General features: G+C 43.3%; 1 protein-coding gene across 2 annotated transcripts in view; it reads left to right on the forward strand.

Moving 5' to 3' along the window:
• Positions 1–24,296, forward strand: part of Efl1 (elongation factor like GTPase 1) — a 100,326-nt gene that overhangs the window by 3,235 nt on the left and 72,795 nt on the right. For both annotated transcript variants that reach the window (XM_005357682.3, XM_026784390.1), the window contains 10 exons: positions 271–338; positions 1,255–1,339; positions 4,847–4,980; positions 6,113–6,250; positions 8,164–8,378; positions 16,757–16,880; positions 17,463–17,539; positions 18,149–18,285; positions 18,730–18,852; positions 21,099–21,198. In XM_005357682.3, coding sequence (XP_005357739.1) covers positions 271–338; positions 1,255–1,339; positions 4,847–4,980; positions 6,113–6,250; positions 8,164–8,378; positions 16,757–16,880; positions 17,463–17,539; positions 18,149–18,285; positions 18,730–18,852; positions 21,099–21,198 — 1,201 coding nt within the window. The remainder of the gene's footprint in view (positions 1–270; positions 339–1,254; positions 1,340–4,846; positions 4,981–6,112; positions 6,251–8,163; positions 8,379–16,756; positions 16,881–17,462; positions 17,540–18,148; positions 18,286–18,729; positions 18,853–21,098; positions 21,199–24,296) is intronic.

The following is a 24,296-nucleotide window of genomic DNA, read 5'->3' on the forward strand; positions in this document are numbered from 1 at the left end:
TTGGTAAGTTGCAGTAACTAGTATAAAAGGTTGGTAAGTTGCAGTAACTAGTATAAACACTGGAGAAGATGGTCTGTCTCGTAGTGATTTGCCTCACCAAAGTCATGTTTCTCTCTGTAAAGTCTGCCTCAATTTAAGAAAATGTCTGGGCTTAAAATTAACCTGACAGCTTTTCGAGTGAAATTGGTGAGGTCCCCAGGTAGAAAATATAGCACTATAGAATGCTAGCCCCTTTAAACGAATGTATTGTAACTAATGTTATTTTAACAGGAAAAACTACCCTTGCTGATTGTCTTATATCTAGTAATGGAATCATCTCCAGCCGCCTGGCAGGCAAGGTATGTTGTTAGATTTGGTAAATACTTTTTGCACTTTAATGAGTATTAGCTATCGCTAATGTCCCGATCCCTTTGCTTTGTTCTTTAGTGATCTAAACATGTAGAAGGAACTAGCAACCCATTAAGTTAAGATAAAATAGGTATTGAGAAAAGTTCACTTGTATGTTGCTTTCTGTTACATTGTTACATATTCTCTAAGGGCAGAAGTGACTTGTGGCAAATCAGCAGTTACATGATCTCAAGATTTCACAGGTGGGTATGTTGGCTGGTGTGAGAGAAAGGCAGAAAATAGCGAGAATAAAGACCAGTTTCTGGCTGTTGTGCCTGATTTGAGTGGAACTTAGAGAACGACAGAACGTGTCAAATTGCATAAGACCGTGAAGATTAGCCCAAGGCATGCAAGAACGAAAGGAAAACTGGAGGATCGTGTTGCAGACACTGCTCTAGGGGTTGATGAGATGGCCATGTAGGCAGAAGTGCTTGCTATGGGGCCTGATGTCCTGCATGAGATTCTTGGGATCCACCTGATAGGAAGGGAGAACACACTCTTACAGATTCTCCTCTGACCTTTGTGCAGGGTGTGTGGGCATGGACATACACACACACACACATACACACGCACGTATTGTGATGAGCAGAAAGAACCCCAGATGCCTTTGTGCATGATTTGAACCCTTTCATCCTTCCTGGCTGAGAGGTGGCTGAGCAGTGCTCTGGGAAGCTGAGTGAATGCATCTGTGGCAGCTCCTCTCAGTCCATCTGTGCTTCCCCTCAACTGACCTCGCTTCTCCAGCTCCTACCACCCCAACACCCACAGGGGCCGGATATAGCTTATATATTTGAATTGAAAGCTAACTCCATTTTCATGTTGCATTTTCGTCACTGGAAAGTAACAAAATATGTTGTGCTTTTCTAGTTAAGGTACATGGACAGCAGAGAAGATGAACAGGTCAGAGGGATCACCATGAAATCCAGCGCCATTTCACTACACTATGCAGAAGGTAAACCCATCTGTGTTTTAGAGAACTCGGTTTTCATCTTTCATGCCCCTCCCCTTCTCCTTCTGAATTAATCAGATGCCTCGGTTTCTTTGCTTTGTGTTCCATGCATTTCATTCTGGCTACTCCAAATGATGTGTTGTCAGAGTCAGCCTGTCCAGGCCTGGATGCGGATGGGGACCTCTCGCTGGCGTGAGGGCAGAAGAACTGGCAGTTCACAGCTGCCCCCCTCCACCAGGTGACTGTGTTGACTTCTTCACAAGGAAGGTCAGGAGCTAGGACTTGCCTGGCTCTTCCTCGGCCTTCCTTTTCCTGACTGGATTCCGCTTCTGCTCCATGGCCGCCATATGGGACTTGAGTCCTAGTTACATAGCTGTGGCTTCCTCCGACCGCTGCCACCTGTTGCTCTGATCAGTACTATCTTGTCATTCTGGTAGCAACACAGGAATTCTCTGACAGAAATTATAAACAAAAGCCATGAACTGTATGGTCACAAAAGGTTTGTATTGGTGAAAACATGCCAGTAACTTAAATGTTAAGAAGAGAACGACTAAATGAATTATTACATCCATGCTGCTTGAATGCTTAATTATATAGAATTATAATTATATATAGGTTATTTATAATTATATGAAAATGGTATGTTAAGAGACAGAAAAGCCAATTGCAGTCTTTTTTGAGGTATGAACGTGTACGTGCTTCTGGAAGGATACATTTTACACTGCCAGAGTAAATACTCCCAGAAACTAGATAATGATAAAATTCGTGCTTTTCAAAATACATATTTTTGCACTGCTAGAACACTTTATACAATTTGTATATTTTGATATTTTGAAAAAAATAATAAAGACTTATTTCCCTAATGGAGTGACCTGTGGTTCATCTTTTCACAGTGTGGAATCTTCGGGAACCAAGGGAGGCACTGTGCGGAGTGTGGCCATTTTATATCAAACTAGTTTTGGAACTTTTTTTTAAAATATTTATTTATTTATTTATTTATTTATTTATTATGTGTACAGCATTCCTTCCATGTGTGCCTGCAAGCCAGAGGGGGGTGCCAGGTCTCATTAAGGATGGCTGTGAGCCACCATTTTAAGCACGCCAATCCCCAGTGTTAGTATTTCACGTATGCTCTTTTTTGTTTAATGCCACCTCGCGTGTTTTAAGGGCTCTATTCCTGTTCTTGACTCAGAGAATAGGGTCACAGATCTAACTGTACTACTTTATAGACTTGAAGAGATTGTAATCTTTTATTGCCTTTTTAACTTCAAGGTTTCTCTAGTGTTGGTTTTAATTGTTGTGCCCCAAATCCGAGTCTGCTCTCACTGCCCTTGCCTACTTTATTCAGGTTTTACTTGCATACCATGAAATTCAGCAATCCACATCCTCACTGTCTTTCTGATAGAGAACCCTGGGGACTGAGTGGCCTAACATGTTTTTGTTAAACTCTGGCTTTGGGAAGCTTGATCTTAGAATGTTCTAGATACATGATTCTTTGGAGGTTGCACAGAAACAGAGATACAAACTGCCTTGAGTTGGGGTGGAATGATTTATTGAATGTAAGTTAAAAATAACCAGAGATACTTTTCATATAGCTACCTCATAACTTGATTAAGTGGGCATTTGGGGTTCACACAAGTGGCAGTCACTTGTGCCAGGATTTACTTTGCCTGGGGAGATGGGAGCACAGCAGCTTTTTCTGCAATGGAGCCCAGGTGTGGGGTCTTCTCTCTGGGTGAGCGTGGTGAGCAGGTTCAGGATTCACACTCACAGTGGCTTCTGCCCTGTGGTTCTGCCTTAACTCCAGAGACTGAGCCACAGGGCACTAACTCTGTCTGCTCCCCGCCAGGCTACCCAAGGCCAGAGAGTACCAGAAAGTGTTTGGTGGCACAGGCGTCTCTTTCCTCCAGTCCACATGTTAGTCTAGGAGGGAAGGATTCCTCACTTGACTGTCCCTCACTTGACTGAAAGATCAGATTTTATTTCCCCTCTTGTGACAATGGCTTTTCTTCATTCTGTGAAGCATGTAACTGATGCCAAGATTAAGACAAAACTGGTGACGGCTGAACTCTGAGCTAGATGTCTCGTGTGTGGCTTTGCTTATCCCCAGAGCATCCCGCTGAGATGGCTGTTCTTATTTCACTTATGCTCAAACTGGACTTCAGACATCAAGAGAGTTTATGGAGGACAGTAGTTTCTAGAAAACAGTAGCAAGCCTAGGAACCAAGTAATTACATTTCCAGTCTACTTGCTTAGATCGGGAGACTGTTGTGAGCTAGGCTAGGCCCCTACTAATTCTTCCTGAAGCTTCGCTTCTTTCCACCACAGATTTCCTGGGATTACTTTTGGACATCTTGTGGCCAGCATTGCCCACATGCCTGTTGTCCTTGGTCACTGCCCAAGATGTAAGCCACATGGCTGCCTCGGCTGTTTTGACTGTGAGGCTCAGAGTGAGGTTCTAGCTGGATGTCCTAGAGATTGGTATTTGTATGTGCTCTTGTATCCAGCTCTGTGACAAGGGGCTTCTACTGTGGAGGGCTTAGAACAATGACAGGCACAAATAAGCGAGCCACAGATGTTAGCTCTGGCTGTGGTACTGCCGTGGTACTTTATCTTGTCATCCCACATTAAGTTGTTGGGATTATAGCCCAGAGAAAGTCTTTATGTGGTCCGTAGATTGTACCATTTGGCCTTGTAGTAATTCTATAAGGTTGCAGTTGATAAGCACAAAGTGAAGGGGAGGAGCAAAGGTAAAGTATTTACATCAGAGCATTTGAGTAATTGATTTGACTTTAAAATGGTATCAGATCTGGCCGTAATGGGGGTTAAGTGCGGTTATTATATTCTATAACTGCAGTACGGTTATTATTCACATGGCTTGTGTGCCACTGTTAAATCTCTGTATGTGTTGATGACCAGATGTCCTGGTGTGCCTGGCGCTTTGTTGGGCTCTGTGAATTTAGTGCTCAAGCCAGATACAGTCGAGGTGTCCCCACACTGTGAGTCTACATTTGTTGGGGATACTGAAGGAGGTAGAGCCTGCACTACCTGGCACGTAATGTCTGCTCCTCACAGTTCCAAACACAGCTCCTTGAGAAAGCATAGGAGGAGTTTGAATTCGGTAACCACTTCCTGTTTTAAATAGGCATCTGAGGCCCCATTGAAGAGCTTTTACCTCTGAGCCCTTAAGCATTTGTTTCTTTCCATCTCAACTAACTAATGTATAAAATAGTAGAGTTAGTTGTCTCATAGATAATCCAATATGTGTTGTGTGTGTTAAACGTCTCTAGCGCAGTGGTAGGTATACACTAAGCTCTTGATGGAGTTCTTTAGTGTTCGCTGGAGAGGCTGTTTGATTCCACATGTGCAGTGGTAAAGTTGGAAGGATAGTGACCTACTGAAGCTTTGGCTTCTGGAGCTTTGTTTAGTCTTAGAAACATCTTCCCAAGCTTGCAGGAAGAGGCTTGCTTGCCCACACAGCTGAAAATGTATCTTCAAATTTTATTTCAGGTAATGAGGAGTACCTGATAAATCTGATAGACTCCCCGGGCCACGTGGATTTCTCCTCCGAAGTATCAACAGCGGTTCGCATCTGTGATGGGTGCATCATTGTGGTGGACGCTGTGGAGGGGGTCTGTCCACAGGTGAGGCCTATGGTCCGAATGGTCTTCTGTTTGACTGGCCGAGGAGGGTGGAGAGGAGGAGGCCCTGCTGGTTGCTCTGTACCATCAGCAGACAGTGGGCTTTATGTCTCACATCTGACAATGTTCCAATCTCTGATGAAGTTTATCCCCAGAATCTTAACGAGGTCATAAGAGATAGTGACCACTCTTTGTTAGATGTGTCTGGGATATCTAAAAGCAAAAGTGGGAAAATGTTAGGTTTGAGAGGGACCTGGAGGCTCTGCTCCAATGGGAAAAGTTTTCAAGTCATAGAAGGCTGTTGGTAGCATGGTATGGAGCTAGTTCTCCCTAGACAGGACAGTTATCTTCTGCTGGAGTCTTGGAACGTGTGCACGAATGTGCGCACACATCCTTTCTACTTAAGACATTTTTCTACATCCTAAATCTAGTGTTTCTGTTCTTAGCAAAGTTGCAAGAATTTGCCACTAAGGCCATAGTCAACGAATAACTGTGGCAAGTAAAATTCAGAAAGACTAATTCTTTTCTCATAACAGTTTTCTTAAACTTGCATCTCATCTTACAAAACAAACAAGCAAACAGAAACCCAAAATCTAAAGTCAGTTTTGAATTTTTCTTAGTATATATGTTTTGTTTTAATGCTTAAAAAAATACTGAAAGGTTTAATTTTTTTAATGGAGAAAGTTTAATATTCCAGGAAGATGTACTCTATACAGTCTCTGCGCATCTTCCCCTGAGGCCACAAGGGGCTCAACTTGAGGAGTACAGCCTTATCCTGTGCAGTGTTCATGGCCTCTGACAGGGTGGGTGACGTGAAGACAACCGAATAGGATAGTAGAATAGTGGTCCCGTGGAAGGCCATAGGGTGGGGAGCAGGGGTAGTCCCTTCTGGGACTGTTGTACTTGTGACCTTTCTATATGCTATGCTAGGCATTTGCTCTGTGATTCTTTGAATTTGTGTGTGTGTGTGTGTGTGTGTGTGTGTGTGTACTTGCAGAGCGCCTGGTAAACATGTATGTGTGTGTAGTTAGTCTGGGTGGTTATAATGTAGCCTGAGAACGTGTTATTAATTGAGATTTTCTTATGTGCCTTAGTCTTAGATCACGAGGGGTTTTTTTTGCTTTGTTTTTATCAGACACAGGCAGTCCTGCGACAAGCCTGGCTTGAGAACATCCGTCCTGTCTTAGTGATTAATAAGCTAGATCGCCTGATCGTGGAGCTAAAGTTCACCCCCCAAGAGGCCTACTCTCACCTCAAGAATATTTTAGAACAGGTATAGTATTCTTTAGTATTTTAAAATTGGGCTGAAAGCCTATAAGGCAGTGTGCAATATGAGGGGGTATTAGGAGAAATACATTTATTTGAAAGTTTATCACTTAAGATTCCTGTCCGTTGGAGTCACCAGCTGTGCAGAGGGCAGAACTGGTCTGTAGTGGGAGCTGTGGGCTGGCGTTCCTGCTGCCAGCTCCCGGCCGCCCGGCTAGCTTATGCCCGAAATAACAACACACAAATTGTATTCATTTAAACACTGCTTGGCCCATTAGCTCTAGCCTCTTACTAGCTAACTCTCACATCTTGACTAACCCATTTCTAATAATGTGTGTAGCACTACGAGGTGGTGTCTTACCAGGAAGATTCTAGAGTACTTCCATCTTGGGCTGGGGCTTCATCATGTCTGACCAGAAAGGAGAGGCATGGCATCTGGCTCACTTCCCTTCTTCTCAGCATTCTGTTCTGTCTACTCCGCCTACCTAATTTTCTTACCTATCAGACCAAGCAGTTTTCTTTATTGATTAACCAATGAAACAACAGATTGACAAATGACCTTCCTACATCACTGGTCTGCTTTTGGGAGTTGCTTTTGTTTCCCAGAACCCATCAGTGTCAGACTTGCATGGTAGGCTCTCATGTTGAAAATTTCTGTTTTTTGGTTTTTTGTTTTGATTTTATTTTTTGTTTTTTTTTAAGTGAAGTGTTATATTTTTATGGTATTTTTGTTTTTAGATGAAAGTTTGTTTAGACATTGGTTTGTTTATTTAGCAAACATCTGTGTAGATGTATGCAGTACCAAATGTCCATGGTATCTGAGGGATGATATCAGTGTATAGGGATGTATAGGATGGGCACACCAGTTTTCAGCGCACTCCCAGTGTAGTGAGTGAGACAGACAATTGAGACATTTGAGAGCAACCAGCCGCCCCCATGTGATTTCAGAGCACAGAAGCTGCTCAACCCAGTCTGAGCCAGAAAGGAGAAGACAATCTCACAGTGAGACTGAGATGGAGGAACCATGAATGTTTGCCGAGTTAAAAGTTAGAGGAAGAGCATTTACAGGAGACAAAACAAAAGTACACAGTCATGAAGCCAGAGAGAGCATGGGCAGTGTTTCCGTCAAGGAGATTGTGTGCTATAGCTTAAGATTTGAGAGCACATGACACAAATTGATACAAAATGGGACCTGGCAGAAATAAAAGGATAAAAAACCAAAAACAGTGTAAGCCTTACATTGTAAAAATGCGAGGCCTGTGTCGTGCAGAGGAATTTGAGCATCTTGCAGAGCAGCATGGCTACATTTCTTTGCTAACTGGAGGAAAGACAAGTGTAGGGCATGGAGAGGGACTGGGTGCCTGCACTATAGGAAGAGCTGTAGGCCCTGCCTACCTGGCAGAAACACCGAGAAGCCTGCTCGCCACAGTGAGCGGCAAGAGAAGAGCTGGCAGCCTTTGTAGATGTAAGCAGAGCGTAAGTTAGGAGATAGGGACTGGTTGGGATTCTGAGTAGTGGGCTTCATCTTTCACTCCGAGGTAGGAAGTAAGATCACTCACTTGAGACTAGACACTGGAAAGAGGGATGAAGAACGCTAGGAACTGCAGACAGCTGGTACGGGAACCAGAAGGGTTGATTGAAGTCTGGGGATTTGAATGGGATGAGTTCTTAGTGAAACCTCCCAGGACTAAAACAGTCCCCACAGATGGCCCTTCGGAAGCCTTATTAGAAGCCTTCGGTTTGTTGGAATTTGAGAGAACAGTTTAATACGTGTAAGTTATTTGTTGATTGTAATGTCAGCTGCAGTGAACTCAAGCTCTGACAGTGGCTCTAGCCGTAGTCACCGATAGGCAGTGTGTTCCCGCCCACACATGTCCCAAGCATATGATTGACACTTTGCCATTTCGCCATCTCTCCTAGATTAACGCACTTACAGGAACTCTTTTTACTTCTAAAGTCCTAGAAGAAAGAGCAGAGAGAGAGACAGAATCCCAGGTGAAGACCCATTCCGAACAAGGCGATCTAGTGTACGACTGGAGCACTGGCTTGGAGGACGCCGATGACTCTCAGCTGTACTTCTCCCCGGAGCAGGGCAATGTGGTGTTCACCAGCGCAATAGATGGCTGGGGCTTCGGGTGAGCCCTTCCGCATCTCTTACTCTTGGTGTTTTAACTCTGTTCTTATGTAGCCGTAACTTCATATCACAGGAACTAATAGAGTTATGTTGTACCCTCTGCTCAGTGTCCTGCCTTGCCCCATGCTTATGCCGTGAAAATGGTAAGACAGAGTCACTTACGGAGTGGTAGCATGGACACGGGCCAGCTAGAGACCTCTCTTCATCCTCATGGAGCTTCCGTACCGCACTGTGTCCCGTGCAGCTCCATCTGCTTCCCCTCAAGCCCTGCATAACCCAGACTGACACCATGATGGCCTTCATTTCTGTAATTTGCTATTTTAAGAATGTTAGGGAAATTAAATCAAAACAGTACGCTATAGTAGAGCCAAATAACTTGTAGCCTTTTTAAGTTTCCTTTTTACTTGGCACAATTTTTCTTGATACTGATACAAATTGTTGCACATATTAAAGCGTGAGTCATCCTTTTCTGAGATGCTTAGAACCAGAAGTGTTTCATAGTTAGATTTTTAAAAATATTTACATGTACACAAAGTGTCTTGGGGATGGCACAGAAGCTGTGATCCAGTATTCACTTGCATTATGTGCACATGGTCTGACATAACATTGCCCAGCATTTTAAGTTTGGACTAGAGCTGAATGTAAAAGGTCGTGGGAAATTTTCTACCTATGGTGCTGTGTTAGTACTTAAAAAGTTTTAGATTTTAGATTTTGGATTAGGTGTGCTCAGCCTGTAATAGTTGGTCCTTTTTTTTTATCTCCCCAGTGGTATTCAGTAGTATAGACTTACCAGCTTATCTGTTCAGCCACTAAGGAACATTTGGATGCTTTCCTGTTGGGGCCATTATAAGTGTATGGCTATGCCAGGCAAACACTCTACCACCTAAGCTCCATCCCCAGCCAGGAAATTTAGTTTGTAAAGAAGTTACCAAGGAGCTCTCTGAAGGGCCTCTGTGCCTTACATTCCTGCAGCAGTGCCTGTGGCCTGCTTCATGATTTGACATCACTGTTGTCATTCTGGTCCTTCTCTGGGATATGTGCTGAGAAGTGTGGTTTGAATCCACTTATCCCGACAGCCAGTGCTGGTCAGTCTTTCCCTGGATTTTCCACCTCTGTGGTCTTATTTCTCTTTCTGTCCATTTTGTCTAGTTGTGTTTCTGGAGCTGAGCTTTGAAAGCTCTGTGTGAACTGTAGGTGTCGGGCCTTTGTCTCACCTGCGCCTTGAAAGTATTTCTCCTGGTCTATGGTTTGGTTTTGCATCCTCTTGGCTGTGTCTTTTACAGAACAAAGATTTCAATTTTGGTGAATCGGTATCTTAGTTTGGGTTTTTATTGCTGTGAAGAGACACCATAACCACAGCAACTCTTATAAAGGAAACAATCTAGTTGGAGTGACTCACTTCCAGTTCAGGGATTCAGTTCATTATCATGGCAGGGAGTATGGCAGCATGCAGGCAGATGTGGTACAGGCTACTTCGTGACCAAAAGGGATCAGGAAGTCCACTGACTCCCTGGGAAGTATCTTGAGCATAGGAAACTCAAAGCTGCCCCACAGTGACACACTTCCTCCAAGGCCATACCCACCCCAACAAAGCCACAGTAACAGTGCCACCACCCTGTGAGATTATTGGGGCCAATTACATTCACGCTACCACAATCAGCTTACCACGTTTTCTGAGTTTTACACTTTGAATCAAGTCGAATAACTGCCTCCCTGAAGACCCTGAAGATTTCTTTCCTTTTTAAATGTTTTTATTCAAGCATGTAAATACTATATTTTTATCATACTCATCGTCTCTTGTCCCCCATTATTCCCCTTTCTCACCAGCCTCTCTTCCACGTTCATGTCTCTTGTTGCCTTCGTGTTTACATCTAAGTCTGGTTCATTTTGAGTTAGTAACTTTGCGTAACATATGTGGCTTGGATTGAAGTTGACTTTTCTATTCTCGTGTCATTGAAAAAGCTGTCCCTTCCCTTGTTAAGTTTCTGTTGTGCCTTTACCAGAGTTACTTGGTCTGTTCTCCTACCCTAACCTTAGTTTAGTTCCTCTTTGGCAGACTTTTGTGATTATAAAGCTTCTGTTCATCGACGAGCAGTACACTTATTCCAATGCTAACAGAGGTTAATATGGGAAAAAGCTATATTAAGTATATACATATGGTAGGCATTTGATTTGAATTATTTGATTAAATTCTCATAATAATCTTTGAAACCCATCCTGTCATCTCAGGTTTAGAAGCACTGAGGATTTGTTCAGCTTTGCTCAGCTACTAAGGGACAGAATTGGTGTTAACATTAAAGTCGACCTTAGGTTTATTTTTTTAAAACCATGGTACTTCTCTTAGATCTTCCTTGTAGATTAGAGACCTAACCCTGACTTGTGCATGCTGGGGCTCTTTTTAACAAATTATAGATTATGGTTAACCTTAGTCCTTGTGCTTGAAAGGCTATGGCAAACCTAAATAAATGTAGGCCTGAGTGTAAGGAGAGAATGGGGATTAGGAACTCTTCCCTGCCTGTGCCATAGCTTGGTGGGGTCATATTCTGAAAAATAAGAAGATTGGGCTAGAATGATTTCTAATCAAGTTACTATAGCTAGGCATGGAGGCTCATACTTATAATGTGTCACTTCTGCAAGGTGAGGCAGAAGGATCACAAGTTTGGGGGGAATATGAGCTGGCTGCATAGAGAGTTTTAGGTCAGCATAAACTACAGCCAAACTCTTTTATCTCATACAAAGAAAAGAAAGTGATTCACTCTGTTCTGTTACAAGCCCAGCCCTGTTAGTGCACTAGCTGTGAGCGTTCTGCTGGTGAGCCACAAGGTGGAGGGCTTGTCCACAGTAGTGATTGTCATAATTTCATGGTTTATCCTCATTTGAGTCGGACAAATTGGAGGAAGCTCTCTGTGGGTGGAGAAGGAGTAGAGTCCTGAATGGAGAGCAAAAGGGTAACTTCCATATCCCTTTCAGATTTCTCCAGTCTTAGGTATTACTAGTCGTCACTCTCTGTGCTAGACAAGGTTGGATGGATCGATGGACGGCCTCACGCCTGTTGTCAGCAGGGTTTAGTTAGCTGAGGAGAAAATGCTGTTGGAAATGAGAGAGCGCAGACTGTGTCCTCCCAGCTGTCTTCTGTACTCAGTGGGTGGGAGCGTTGACAGCACAGGTATCCGCAAGGTAGAAAGGCTGGAGGGTGGACCTAGGTCTGCTGCCTAAGTGTGACCTTTTAATCAGGGGACTTAATCCAGGGACTCTGCCCTGGGGGAGAATACTTGGGAACCCTGAGTTGCTACTTTAGGTTACAGCATGGAGGCCACCGCCTGTAGAATAAAAACAGAGAAGAAGAGACGGTGAAAACACCCTTCCTAGCAGTTTTGCTCGTCTCTGTGTGCCAAACCCAAGCTTCCTGCAGTGAGTGTTAACGCACTGGGGTCTCAGAGGGCAAAGGATATGTCTTGATCATGCCCCGCAATGCAGCTGTCAGTCAGCGAGGCAGGGGCTTATAGAATTTCGGAATACATTCAGAAGGCATTCGTGGGAGCTAGTTTGAAATTGTTCTGTAGAGAAAGTTAATTAGAACTCAAGAATGGAGAAACTGTGTTCGGAACATCAATATTTTAAGTGTCTGACAAAGAAAGGATGGAAGCGCTGAGTGACAGTGGGGGATGGGTCGTGTGAATGAGGATTTTGTGCTTGCTAAGCAATAAAAACTGAAGAGCATCCAGAGGAAGATTTGAAGACTTTACCCTGTCTGCATGCAGTATGCTGGACTCGGGAAGCGTTCAGGACTGTGGCCTGAGCAGCAGGGCAAATGTCTTATGATCCGTAGTCTCACAGAGAGTATTGCTGATAGAGTCTTTGCCACTTTTAGAATTTAAGATGGGGCATTGATGTGACTGTATTCTAAAATATAAAAGGAAATACAGTTTGATTTAGGTAACACAAATTAGCATATTTTAGAATTCTGGAGACAAGAAGTCAAAACCACACTGTACTTCATCTGTCAGTGGTCTGAGGTGACCTGTAGAGATGGTTCGCTTCTCTCTTGACACAGAAAACCCTACAAAATCATGCAAATCAAGAGGTTCAGATCTCCGTGCTCACTTTAAGAACACCCATGAAGCCACCCACCCACGTCATCAAGGGTATGCATGTCCAAATGCCACCAAGCCTCTGAATGATCTCACTTTAAAGAAGCCATGTGTGCTGTGCTGGTGGCATAATGGTGTCATCAGTAGGTGTACCCAGCTGACACAGGACTGGTGACCAAAAAGATTGCTGAAGTTTTGCTGAATGTGCTTAAAAATGCAGAGAATAATTGCTCAGCTTATGGGTTTAATGTAGAATCTCCAGTCATGAACATCTCCAGTGACCAAAGACCTAACATGGCCGATGACTTACAGAGCTCGTGCCCGGATTAATCCACACTCAGCGCAAAGAACCAAGTTGTTCCAAAGCCACCAAAGAAACAAAAACAGGAATAAATTGAGCATAAAAATAAGTGCAGATGAAAGTAAAAACAATTCACACTAGAAATCCCCCTCATCCAAATAGCTGTGGCAAAAGCTTGATATTCTTTATTAAATTTAGGAAGGAGAAGGCCATCTGGAAACTTGCCACATGAAAGATAATGATGCGAAAACACAGTGAACAGAATCTAGATACTGAAGGTTTGACTGGGAGCTGTCAATCAAATGTGCACAGAAAAAGGAGGCGCTGAAGAGCGGCTTATCCATCAGCAGGTGCAGGGCTGACCTGCTTTCTGAGTTTCAGGACAGCCAGGGCTGCCATTCCTCGTTGGGGAGAGAGACTAGTACTCTGTCCACGGTTCTCTAGTGGAAAGCTGCAGGTGGCTCCAGGTCTCTGGAATGAGATAAGAACTTACAGAGAGAAGAAGAGTTTCCCATTTCAAAAAAGGCAAAACAATAGTAACTAGTAATATGGGTTTTATAGAAACTAAAGTTTTGGGAAATTAAGAGGAAAACTTCTAAATGAGTAACTACTTGATCATTTTGAAAGTGAAGTTTACACCGTAGCAAATTACAGAGAAAGTAAGAGACTCTTGAGCACTTCCGAACCTCAGCCGCTAGAGCTGTAATTTGGATTTTGACCTCTGGGTATTTTTCTATGCCTTTGTCCTCAGCAAGAAGGGTCAGTTGTTATTTATTTTCAGCGGTCTATCCTGTTTGCACTTTTCTGAGCCACTGCCTGATGACCTCAGCATTTCTCCTTCCTCCCGTGATTGTTGCCTGCAGCTCCTGCAGCTTCTCAATAACATCACTTAATTCATCTCGCATTAACCTCTGGCATGGGAAGAATGGTCCACAGGTGGGTGTGTGTTTGTGAGTTCCAGGACGGCCAGGAAAAAAAACAAAACAAAACAAAAAAAAACCAAAAAACAACAACAAAAAATTCTTCAGTATGCTAACTTTGGATTCCTTCCTCAGTGAGGAGAATGGCTGGTATCTGATTTCTCCTCTTCCTTTCTTTCTTTCTTTCTTTCTTTCTTTCTTTCTTTCTTTCTTTTTTTTTTTTAAATGAATTTAAAAATAAACCTGCAGATTTGGAGTCACAACAAAATTGAGAGGAAAGTACAAATTTCACAGACACTCTCATCCATATGTAGATTTTCTGTGACCGTGATCCTTCACCAATATAGTTCCTTCGTTGTCATTGGGAAACACGCACTGACACGTCTTCAGCACTCAGAGACCCCTTGGAGTTCACCTGTGGCCCTGTACCCTGCATTATCATCCATATAGAATAGTTTGACTTCTCCAGAAATTAGCAGTAAATATTAATACAGATTTTGGAGAAATATATCTTTTTGAAAATGTTTTTAAAAACCCAAAAGAAAACCTGCTCAGTAAGTAACTGTTGAATCAAATAGAAAACGTTTACCTGAGAAACTTCTGTAAAGCAAAGGACATGACCAACAAGATAAAATGGCAGCCTACAGAATGGGAAAAGATCTTCATCAACCCTACATCAGACAGAGGGCTGATATCCAAGATATACAAAAATCTCAAGAAATGGTCATCAAAAGAAATAATCCAATAAAAAAAATGGGGAACAGACCTAAACAGAGAACTCTCAAAACAAGCATCTAAAATGACTGGAAGACACTTAAGGAAATGTTCAACATGCTTAGCCCTCAGAGAAATGCAAATCAAAACAACTCTGAGATTTCCATCTTACACCTGTCAGAATGGCCAATATAAAAAACACTGATGACAACTTACGCTGGAGAGGTTGTGGGGTAAAGGGAACACTTCTGCATTGCTGGTGGGAGTGCAAGCTGGTACAGCTACTTTGGAAATCAGTATGGCGAGTTTTCAGAAAATTAGGAATCAATCTACCTCAAGTCCCTGTAATACCACCTTTGGGCATATACCCAAAGGATGCTCAACCATACCACAAGGACAAATACTCAACTATGTTCATAGCAGCATTGTTCGTCATATACAGAAGCTGGAAACAACTTAAATGCCCCTCGACTGAAGAATGTATAAGGAAAATGTGGTACATATACACAATGGAGTACTACTCAGCAGAAAAAAAATAATGACATTTTGAAATTTGCAGACAAATGAATGGATCTAGGAAACACCATACTGAATAAGATAACCTAGACCCAGAAAGACGAATATCATTTGTACTCACTCATAAGTGGCTTTCAGACATAAAGCAAAGAAAAACCAGCCTAAAAATCACAATCCCAGAGAACCTAGACAACAATGAGGACCCTAAGAGAGATGGATATACATGGATCTAATTTACATGGGAAATAGAAAAAGACAAAATCTCCGGAGTAAATAGGGAGTGTGGGGATCATAGGAGAGGGCTGAAGGGGAGGAGAGAGAAAGGGAGGAGAGCGGAGAAAAATAGAAAACAACAAAAAACAATGAAGTTTACACCGTAGCTCTGTCTATCCATTCCTGCCTCCTTGTAACCAGTGGCAACCCTGGGTGTTTTAACTCTCACATAGTTGAGACTTTCCTAAAATGCCACATAGTCAAGTCGGCTGTAGTTTTTGCTCATTGGCCTCATTCATTCAGCAGTGAACACTTAGGATGCCTCCCTGTGTTTGCTTAGTGCTGAGTCAATATCCCTGGTTGTACCACAGTTTGTCTGTTGACTTGTTTAAAGGACACTTTGCTTGCTTGCTTGCTTCAAATTTTGGAAATTGTGAATTGAACTGCTATAAACATCCATGTGCTGCATGTGTTTTTCATGGACATATGCTTTCGGTTTATGTGAATACTTAAATATGACTGCTGCATCCCAAGTGAGCATGTTTAGCCATCTAAGAAGCCACCATACTGTCTTCCCAAGAGGCGGTACTGTTGCATTCCTACCAGTATTAGTGGAGTACCCGTTGTTCTGCACCCGTGTCAACCTTTCATGGTGTCGCTGTTCTGGAATCAGGCCATGCTGATACACATGTAGCACTACATTTTCCTGATGGCAGGATGTGGAGTAAGATTATAGACTTATTTCGCTGCTGAGCCTGCTGGCTTGTAGGGAAGCATTGACTATTTATGCTAGCTTTGCTTGTAATCTTGATTTAGTTGCTTATTAGCTCCACCAACAGTTCTATTGGTTCTTTTGAACTTTTCCACATGGATGACCATATCACCTTCAACCAAGGATCGATTACCTTTCTGATCATTGCAGTTGTAGCTCTAGGCATCGTGTTGAAGAGCTGTATAGAGGCCTTTTCATCTTGTTCCTGTGCTGCATCTTCTAAGATGCTAGGACTTTGAGAACTCTAGACAAGCTTTTGATAATGTGCACTATTTCCTGAGCCCTTTAACCAGAGGATGCCCTTCACCTCCCAGCTGGTTGACTCCTCTCCAGTGGGTGGAAACTGGTGCTGACTGGTTTCTCTGTGGGGGTTGATGAGAATTGAGGAAATGCACATTCCTCACTGATTACTCCAGGAAGCTACCTCTCTAGTTTTGGCAGATTAAGGGCTCTAGATTCATTTCCCTTGTGAATAACAGTGCTTATGGCAGTGGAGACCAAACATAATTTCTGTAATTAGTAGAGTTATGGTTGGTGGCCTCCTTACTTTTTGTCAAATTTCACATGGGAGCTGCAGTCTACATTCTGATTCGTGCCAGTGTATGGAATGTTGGACAGTGACACTGACGTCAATGTCACCCTGCTTGTGTTTGAATCCCAATCTCACTACCTATGGAATATCTTCGTATCATTATCCCTTTCTATAAAATGAGCAAACTTTGTAGGACAGTTGAAAATATTAGGGTTAGTAGTACGTACAAAGTATTTTGAATAGTGTATGGCAAAGAAAGAGTGAAGTGTTAGCTATATTCATTGTTATTGCTATAACATGCACTATTGGTTCTCTTTCAGAATTGAGCACTTCGCCAGAATCTATAGTCAAAAAATTGGCATCAAGAAGGAAGTTCTTTTGAAGACCCTGTGGGGAGATTATTATATAAACATGAAGGCTAAGAAGATTATGAAAGTTGATCAGGTAGTGTAGTCTGTGTTGCTTAGATTGTTGGCTGTAGAAAACTTGTATTGTACAGCTTTATAGAAGCATCTTGGCCTTAGCTTGTGCAGAGGAGTTCACGGAGGACTTCCTGTGGCACAGAAGTGGAAAAGGTGCACACGTCTTGTGCTCAAGCACTGTTTCTGTGGAGTTCCAGTTTATTCCATAAATAAAAAACAAAGTCTGCAATGAGAGGAATGCCTGTTCTTATGAACAGTTTCCCATGTTTAAGAACGGAAGAAACCTGAGCGTAGGAAATGGAGGCCTATGAAGAGAGCCCCATCTCTGAGTGAAGTCAGCTCGAAGCTTGGCTGTGGGCTTTTTTGATGGTAGTTGTGGGTCAGCCGCTGAGGTATGTCCCCCAGATGCTCACGTTATTTCAGCACCCCTCTGGTTCCTAGAGGAAGAGAATTGGTGGCTTACTGGTAATGAGTTATTGGCTGTGTAGAGCGTGACTTTTGTCTTTACCAGAGTAAGTCCTCTAGCATAAATACAACAGTGCTGGGGTGAGAACGCGGCTGTGTCAATGTTCAGGCACTGAAGCTGACATGTTCTTCTGTGCAGGCCAAAGGAAAGAAACCTTTATTTGTACAGTTGATCCTGGAAAATATTTGGAGTTTGTATGACGCGGTCTTGAAAAAGTAAGGCTCTTGTAAAATTGTTTCTTTTTGGGCGGGGTCATTTGTTCTTAGACAGCTGAGCTTGACTGGGACAGTGAACAGGGCTTCACGGCTGAGTTAGTTACAGGGCTTGGAAACAATTAGAGGAGTATGGCTCAAGTAAGGGAGATGAAGGGCTGGAGCAGCAGTGTGTTGTGGCCTGCAGGGCTGTTGAGAGCAGAGGCTGAAAGAAGAGCTGGGCCTTGCTTTATGTAAGCACAGTTTAAAGAAACGGTAATTGTGATGGGAGAGTTCAGATTGGGAACTAGGGAAGAACCTGGGACAAGTGCAAAAGAAAGCTGGCTTTATATAAACTTATCAACCCATGTACAGAAGCAGAATGCTAGCGTTTGTTGGTAAAGCCAGGCCAGTAGGCATCGCTTGTTTCAGTAAATCGTACAGCAGTGCTCTGTGCACGGCTCTAAGGAGTCTGAAAGTGATAGCATAGCCTGTTTGTCAGGGCCCCTTTACTATTTTTGGCCACCTCTGAAAAAGTAACATGCAAAAAATAAAAGGTGTCAAAATTAAGCTAATTTTCCTTGCTACGCATTCATATCTGTTTATGTCTTCTCTCTCTCATCTTTCCCATAGGGACAAAGAAAAAATTGATAAAATTGTGACTTCTTTAGGATTAAGAATTGGAGCCCGGGAGGCACGACATTCAGACCCTAAAGTGCAGATCAATGCCATTTGTAGCCAGTGGCTCCCGATATCCCACGCTGTTCTCTGTATCCTTTGTTTTTGTGCTCTGGAATGAGATGGATTTTATAAAATAAGATAAAAACAGTTTTTCATTGCCAATCAGATAACCCTCTAGAAATAACCCATTCTAATCAATGTTAGTCTTTTCTGTTTACTTATTGTTCTGTCTTGAACCAATATGAAATACTAGAAAAATTAACATAACATGAGTTAATATTAATTTTATAAAGTATTCTTCTTAAAACAATATGTGTCCTCTAAAAAATGCAATAACAATAAAATAGCTGATATGATAAAATAAAACTTTTCACAAGACTCGTGAAGTAGATATTTAGAGTCAGTTGCCATTCTGGAAGCAGGTCCAGGTTTTGAGAGCAGGGTCAGAAAGCAATGTCCCTTGCTGCCCGGGCATCTCTGTATAAATGTGCCTGTCACTCTGAAAGTGTAGAATCCTTGACTACAGGCCTCAGCTATGGTGTGTCAGAAACTGCCCAGTCCTCTTGACATGACATCGGAGCGTGTGGAAAAACTGCTGTGCACAGGATCACAGACATTTGAGTCTCTTCCACCGGAAACCCAAGCCCTGAAAGCAGGTGAGGAGTGATGGGCACATTGCGGTGTACTACACTGTTGACTGCCCACAGTCCAGGCTGCGTGTTAGTTTACAGGAAGGCCAGTTTGTCACACATCACTCCCACTAATGACCACTGCTAAAACTGACCATGTCCCCTCTCCAAAGCTTTCCTTTTACTGTAGCATAGTGCTGAGCCCTCTGGGTAGCAGCCGTGACCCAGCCTCCTTCCTGCTTGCTCTTCTGATCTCATTGCTGCTCCCACTTTGCTCCTCAACGCATGCCCAGCGTGCGTTCCCTGAGCTACGAAGTCACTGCTGTGACTGCTTCTTAGGGACTGAAGGAGTGGTTCCTGGGACTGTACTGGTCCACACTCCTCATGAGGGCCACCAGCATTCCAGGCTCTGGGCACCCTGGAACTCCTCTGTGTTCATTGTCTCCAGTTCTTCTCATCCTGAAATTTGTAACCCCTGCAGCCCCAGTCCACAAGCTGCTGTAGTTGGGCCCACTGTTGACTCTTGGTTACTCAGACAGTTTCCCGTCCTCGTCTGCTTCATCTCTCGCTGGCATTCACATAGTTGACTGCTGCTTCCTCCTCTGAACCTGGCCTTTCTTGACTTCCACACTCAGCTGCTTCCTATGTTGCTTTGTCCCCAGCATTTTCCCTTTGGATGTCACACACAGCATCCCTTCCTTACACCTCATTTTATCTGCAGTCTTGGTGAACTCGCCTTTCCTTCCGACTGTCCATGACAGCTATGTACTCAGAGTTTCCCCATCTGTGTGCGTGCACAGGAGCTCTGTGGACTCCAGACTCAGTAGCCTTGCATAGCTTGTCACCCCCACCTCCAGCCCCGCCTTCCCTCTGCTCTGCTTCAGAAGCATTGCAGACTTGACATACCCCAGCCTCCCAAACCTGCTCTTCCAATTATTCCTGCTGTAATTAGAGCTGCACCCGCCCTTTCATCTGCTGAGTCTAAAGACCCTGGAGTCCTCTGTGGTTCTTACACTGACCTCACACCACTGGACCCACTCTGTTGGAACTAGGGATTCTTCATTTAAAGTATATCCAGAATCCAGCTACCGCCCAACATTTCCACCTGCTTCTCTGGGCCAAGCAGCTCAATTGCGTGTTCTCTAGCTGCAGTCGACTGATGCTATTGACATGCTCAGAACTGTTCACCCTTGCTTCCTGTAGTTTTCTTGTTATATTTCATTATTTTCTTCTGTCTGTCTATCTATTTATCTATTTATTTATCTTTGTTATTTGAGACAGGGTTTCCTAGCTTTCCCGGAACTCACTCGGTGGACCAGGCTAGCCTTGAACTCACAGAGATCTCTCTGCCTCTGCCTCCCTAGTGCTGTGATTAAAAGCATACCACTTGGTTTGTTTGATTTTTTCTTTAATGTTTTATTCTTTGTAAAAAAAAAAAAAAGATTAACTTTTTTAATGTTTGTATTCTTTTTGTAATGTTTTATTATTTTGATAAGAGGTAATGAGTTTTTTAAAAGCTGATAATCAGTGGTTTTATGCCTGTGTTTAGGTTCTGGAAAAAGTCAGTATCTCTGAGGTTCTGACATGGAATTGTGTTAAATGTTAGATGCTTAGAAAGAGCTTACTTCTTATGGCACTGAGTCTATGTTTCTGAGTTTTGTTACTATGTTACCATCCTGATAACTAATTTTAAGCTTTAGTAATATTATCATTATTTGCATACAAGTGTTTTGTCTGTACGCATGCCTGTGTACCTCATGCTTGCTTGATGCCCATGGAAGCCGGAAGTGGGGGCTGGAGTTATAGACGGTTGTGAGCTGCCATGTGGGTGCTGGGAACCGAACCTGGGTCCCCTAGAAGAGCAGCCAATGCTCTTTAACTGATGAGCCATCTCTCCAGCCCTGATGACACATCACTTTTGCCTATTGTCTACTTTAGCATGCCATTATAAGGGATTAGAAAAACGTTTAAGGAACTCCATTGTTGGCTTTTGATCCTGGTAGCAGGACTCTGTTCTGTGCCTTCTCCCTTGGATGTGGAGGAACCTTGATTAGGGTTTGCTGAAGGTGGCGAAGCCCCGTCTCCAGAAGTGCCTCTGCCAGCTCCTCCCTTCAGCTTTGCTTCTTCTGCTAAGTCTTCCAACTCTTGCTTTATCACAGCTGTAAGGAGCTAACGCGTGTAGACGATGCTGCATTCTAAATGAATTGCTGTTCACAACTATCGCGTTTTTAATCTTGGGAAAAGCAGTGACATTTTGCTCCCTGTTTATTTAGCCTTTATGAAATGTGGAAGTGAAGACACTGCCCCAGTTATCATCTTTGTTTCCAAAATGTTTGCAGTTGATGCGAAAGCCTTGCCTCGGAACAAGCCAAGGTAAGCAAAGGGGATGTGGGGCTGGACTAGGGCAAAGGCCTGTGATTGACTGGTAGGCATGTAGCTGGGGTGCGGGTGGAGGGCACAGATGCTGCCACTCTTCCTCACCCCTGCCCTGGAGTCACTTAGAATCTGTTTGCTCATCTGTTCTTTTGTCACATCTGTAGAAGAAAGCTGTTGAAATTAACTTTGGAGTATTGACTTGAACTGATATAAATTAAAGGCTAGTAATAGCTGTATTAACAATAGTCAGCCTTTCGTTGAACATGTCGGGTACAATGCAGTCGGCCTGCCCTGTCTCTAGGTCTGTTTCCCTCAGTACAGACTGGATGTCTGATCAGCAGTTCTCTGTAGATCGTGCCTGCAGGGGTGGCAGGTTCTACAGAGGATTGTCAAGTTCAGAGTCTTGGGAAACCCCTCCATTCTCCATTGTCTGCTCCTCATGTGTTCTCTCCATAGCTCCTGCCCCCCCCCCCCAAACTCGGTAGATCCAGTTAGGTTTTGGATGGGGTTGGTGGTTCAAGAGCACACTAAGGAGGATGCTGGGGAATGAGAAGTTTTTATTAGAAGAGTTACTAATTCCATGGCAGGGATCTGAAGAGTGTTCAGTCCCCAGGACCAGGGACAGAAAGTATGGCATGGTGATTGCTCTTCTTACGTCTTCTGAGGAGCAGGCAGTTCACTGCAGAGCTCAGGGCCAGGCAGGAGAAGAAGAGGAGGAGGTAACATTCCTTAGTATAAATTCACTTCCCAGATGAGATGTGTTAGCATAAGCAAGGATGCTGGCTTGGGCTCAGATATCCCAGTCTGGTTCTAGAAGAGGCTTGGCAGAGGCAGAGCCTGGATCCCAGCAGACCTTCTTAGAGACCCTGGTCATCTGGAAATAATTGAAGCAACTTTTAAGCTGGTTCCCCTGTCTGAGACTCTCTAGTGTATTTCTCACCCTGCTCCAGAGTGATCTTTCTCAAACCCTTTTTTAAATGTGTTTTTTTTTGGGGGGGGGGGAACTGTTTTTTTTTTTTTGTTTTTGTGTTTTTTTTTTTTTGTTGTTTGGTTTTGGGGGGTTTTTTAGATCTTACATTTATTTGCTTGCTTGCTTACTTATTTTGTGGAGGTCAGGACACTGTGTGGGAGTCAGTTGCCAGTTCCTTCCTATACCATGGCAGTCCTGGTGATTGAACTCAGGTCTTCAGGCTTGGTGGCAAGCACCCTTACCCACTGAACCATCTCTTCCCCACCCCTTCAGAATAATCTTTGCAAAGACTTCCCCCTGAAGATTAGATCTCCTGCTTAAAAACTGTCACTGAGTGTTAACGCCTAGTTTTTTCTAAAATACAAAGTGCGCTCTTGGAGGGCAGTGGCCCCTCTCATCCGCATATTTATGTCAGTGTGTATTTATGCTTATTGTTTTTTATGTTGTGGCAGAGTGTTTCTTTTTATACGATGAGATTTTAAGTCTTAAGAAAAATATTTGTCCATTTAGATAACTATTACATAAATATTATAGAGATAGAGTGGAGATATAAAGTGTCTGGATTTGGGGGAAATCTCTATGAATGAGTCTGTCCTGTCATCCCCGACCCCAGCAGTGTGTTTCAGTAGATCTTTCTCTCCTTCTCTGGTGCTTGTGTTGTCTCGCCCTTCAGGCTGCACCTCATCCTAGGGAGTCTCTTCTCTTCAAATCCAAGTCTGTTTATTCTTTAAGAGAAAGGTTGTGTAAGAGAGGTTTTTGTTGTTTGTTTTTTAGCTTTTTTTAAAAATAGTTGTTTGAGCTTAAGACTCTTCTAGAATTTTAATTCTGAAGGGAAATGAAAGAACTGATGAGTGAATGCATGTGTGATGAAGGGTACTGCCTGAGGAAGAAGTGTGTGAGCCAGAGAGTGGGTAAGGAAGGAGTTGGTAGCCCAGTAAGCGAAGAGTTAAAGATGAGTGTGTAGCTGTGTATTTTCACTGCCCCACATAAGCAGTCAATGCTCCATATAGCGCAGTTTTCAAATAGCCTGGAGATTATGTGTGTGAATATCTCAGACACGAGAGAATACTGAAGAACAGAAGAACGTACTCCTGAGGCTTCCAATGATGCATCCTTTATCTTTTCCTAGAACATACGTGAGGGTAACAGTTCCTTTACTCTTCGTTATGTCTCCTGTGAGTCTTTGTCTTTAATACTCTTTCATATCTTAGTGTGTTTTGGTGGAGCAATCAATTGTATTCCATAAGATTGTTTTACCTATTTTGTTTTAATACTTACTTTATACCATACATTGTTTCCAGATATAGCTGAGTACAGTCATCATCCCCACCTTGATTCTTTCTGTCTTCTGGTTAATGTTTTTCATATAAGTTATACTGCCTTTGAGTTAAGGACATCGGCCACTGGGGGCGACCTGCTCTCATTCTCACCTCTGCTCTGGTAGATGTGCTAAGCCAGGGCAGAGTATTCTTTTCCCTGTAGTGTAAATTGGCATACACTAACTAATGCTATATAACGCGGAGGAGCGGAAAAAGATGACTGGACACCTGCAGGCTTCACCCCCATTGTCAGCTAGCCCAGCTCAGTTGTTCTTGAAGTTTCTGCGCTCTCTCTGTGTATGGGATTGTGCCGGGCTTTCTCTGCTGTTCTGCTGGTCTGTTTGTCTCTGAGGCCCAAGTATGGTAGCCACGTCGCAGGTCAAGCTTTAACTCCGCATGTAGTATTCATTTAACTTTGGGTCAGCTTTTTTTTCAGCTTTCTAAGCTCTGTTTTCCTGAATGTAAGGTGGGAGTGTACTGTGTGCTGTCGTCAGTTGCTCTGATGGATGTGTGCTGTAACACAGGTGAAGTGGTGAGCATGGTGTGTAGACCAGTGATGGGCCCGTTAGGGAGAGCAATTCTCTTCAGTCACTGTGTTGTTATTTCTATTCCTGTTCTATAACTAATGATAATAAACAATAGCAATGAATACTGTGTGTAGTAATATGAGTGGCGGGGCTGAGTCCCTAGCACCCCGCTGCCCGCAAGGCTAGCTTTACCCGAAATAATTACACGGACACTGTATTCTTTTAATCACTGCTTGACTCTTTAGCTCTAGCCCTTTTCTCGGCTAACTCTCGCACCTG

The sequence above is a fragment of the Microtus ochrogaster genome, chromosome 22, assembly GCF_000317375.1.
Source record: "Microtus ochrogaster isolate Prairie Vole_2 chromosome 22, MicOch1.0, whole genome shotgun sequence".
Classification (NCBI taxonomy): domain Eukaryota; kingdom Metazoa; phylum Chordata; class Mammalia; order Rodentia; family Cricetidae; genus Microtus; species Microtus ochrogaster.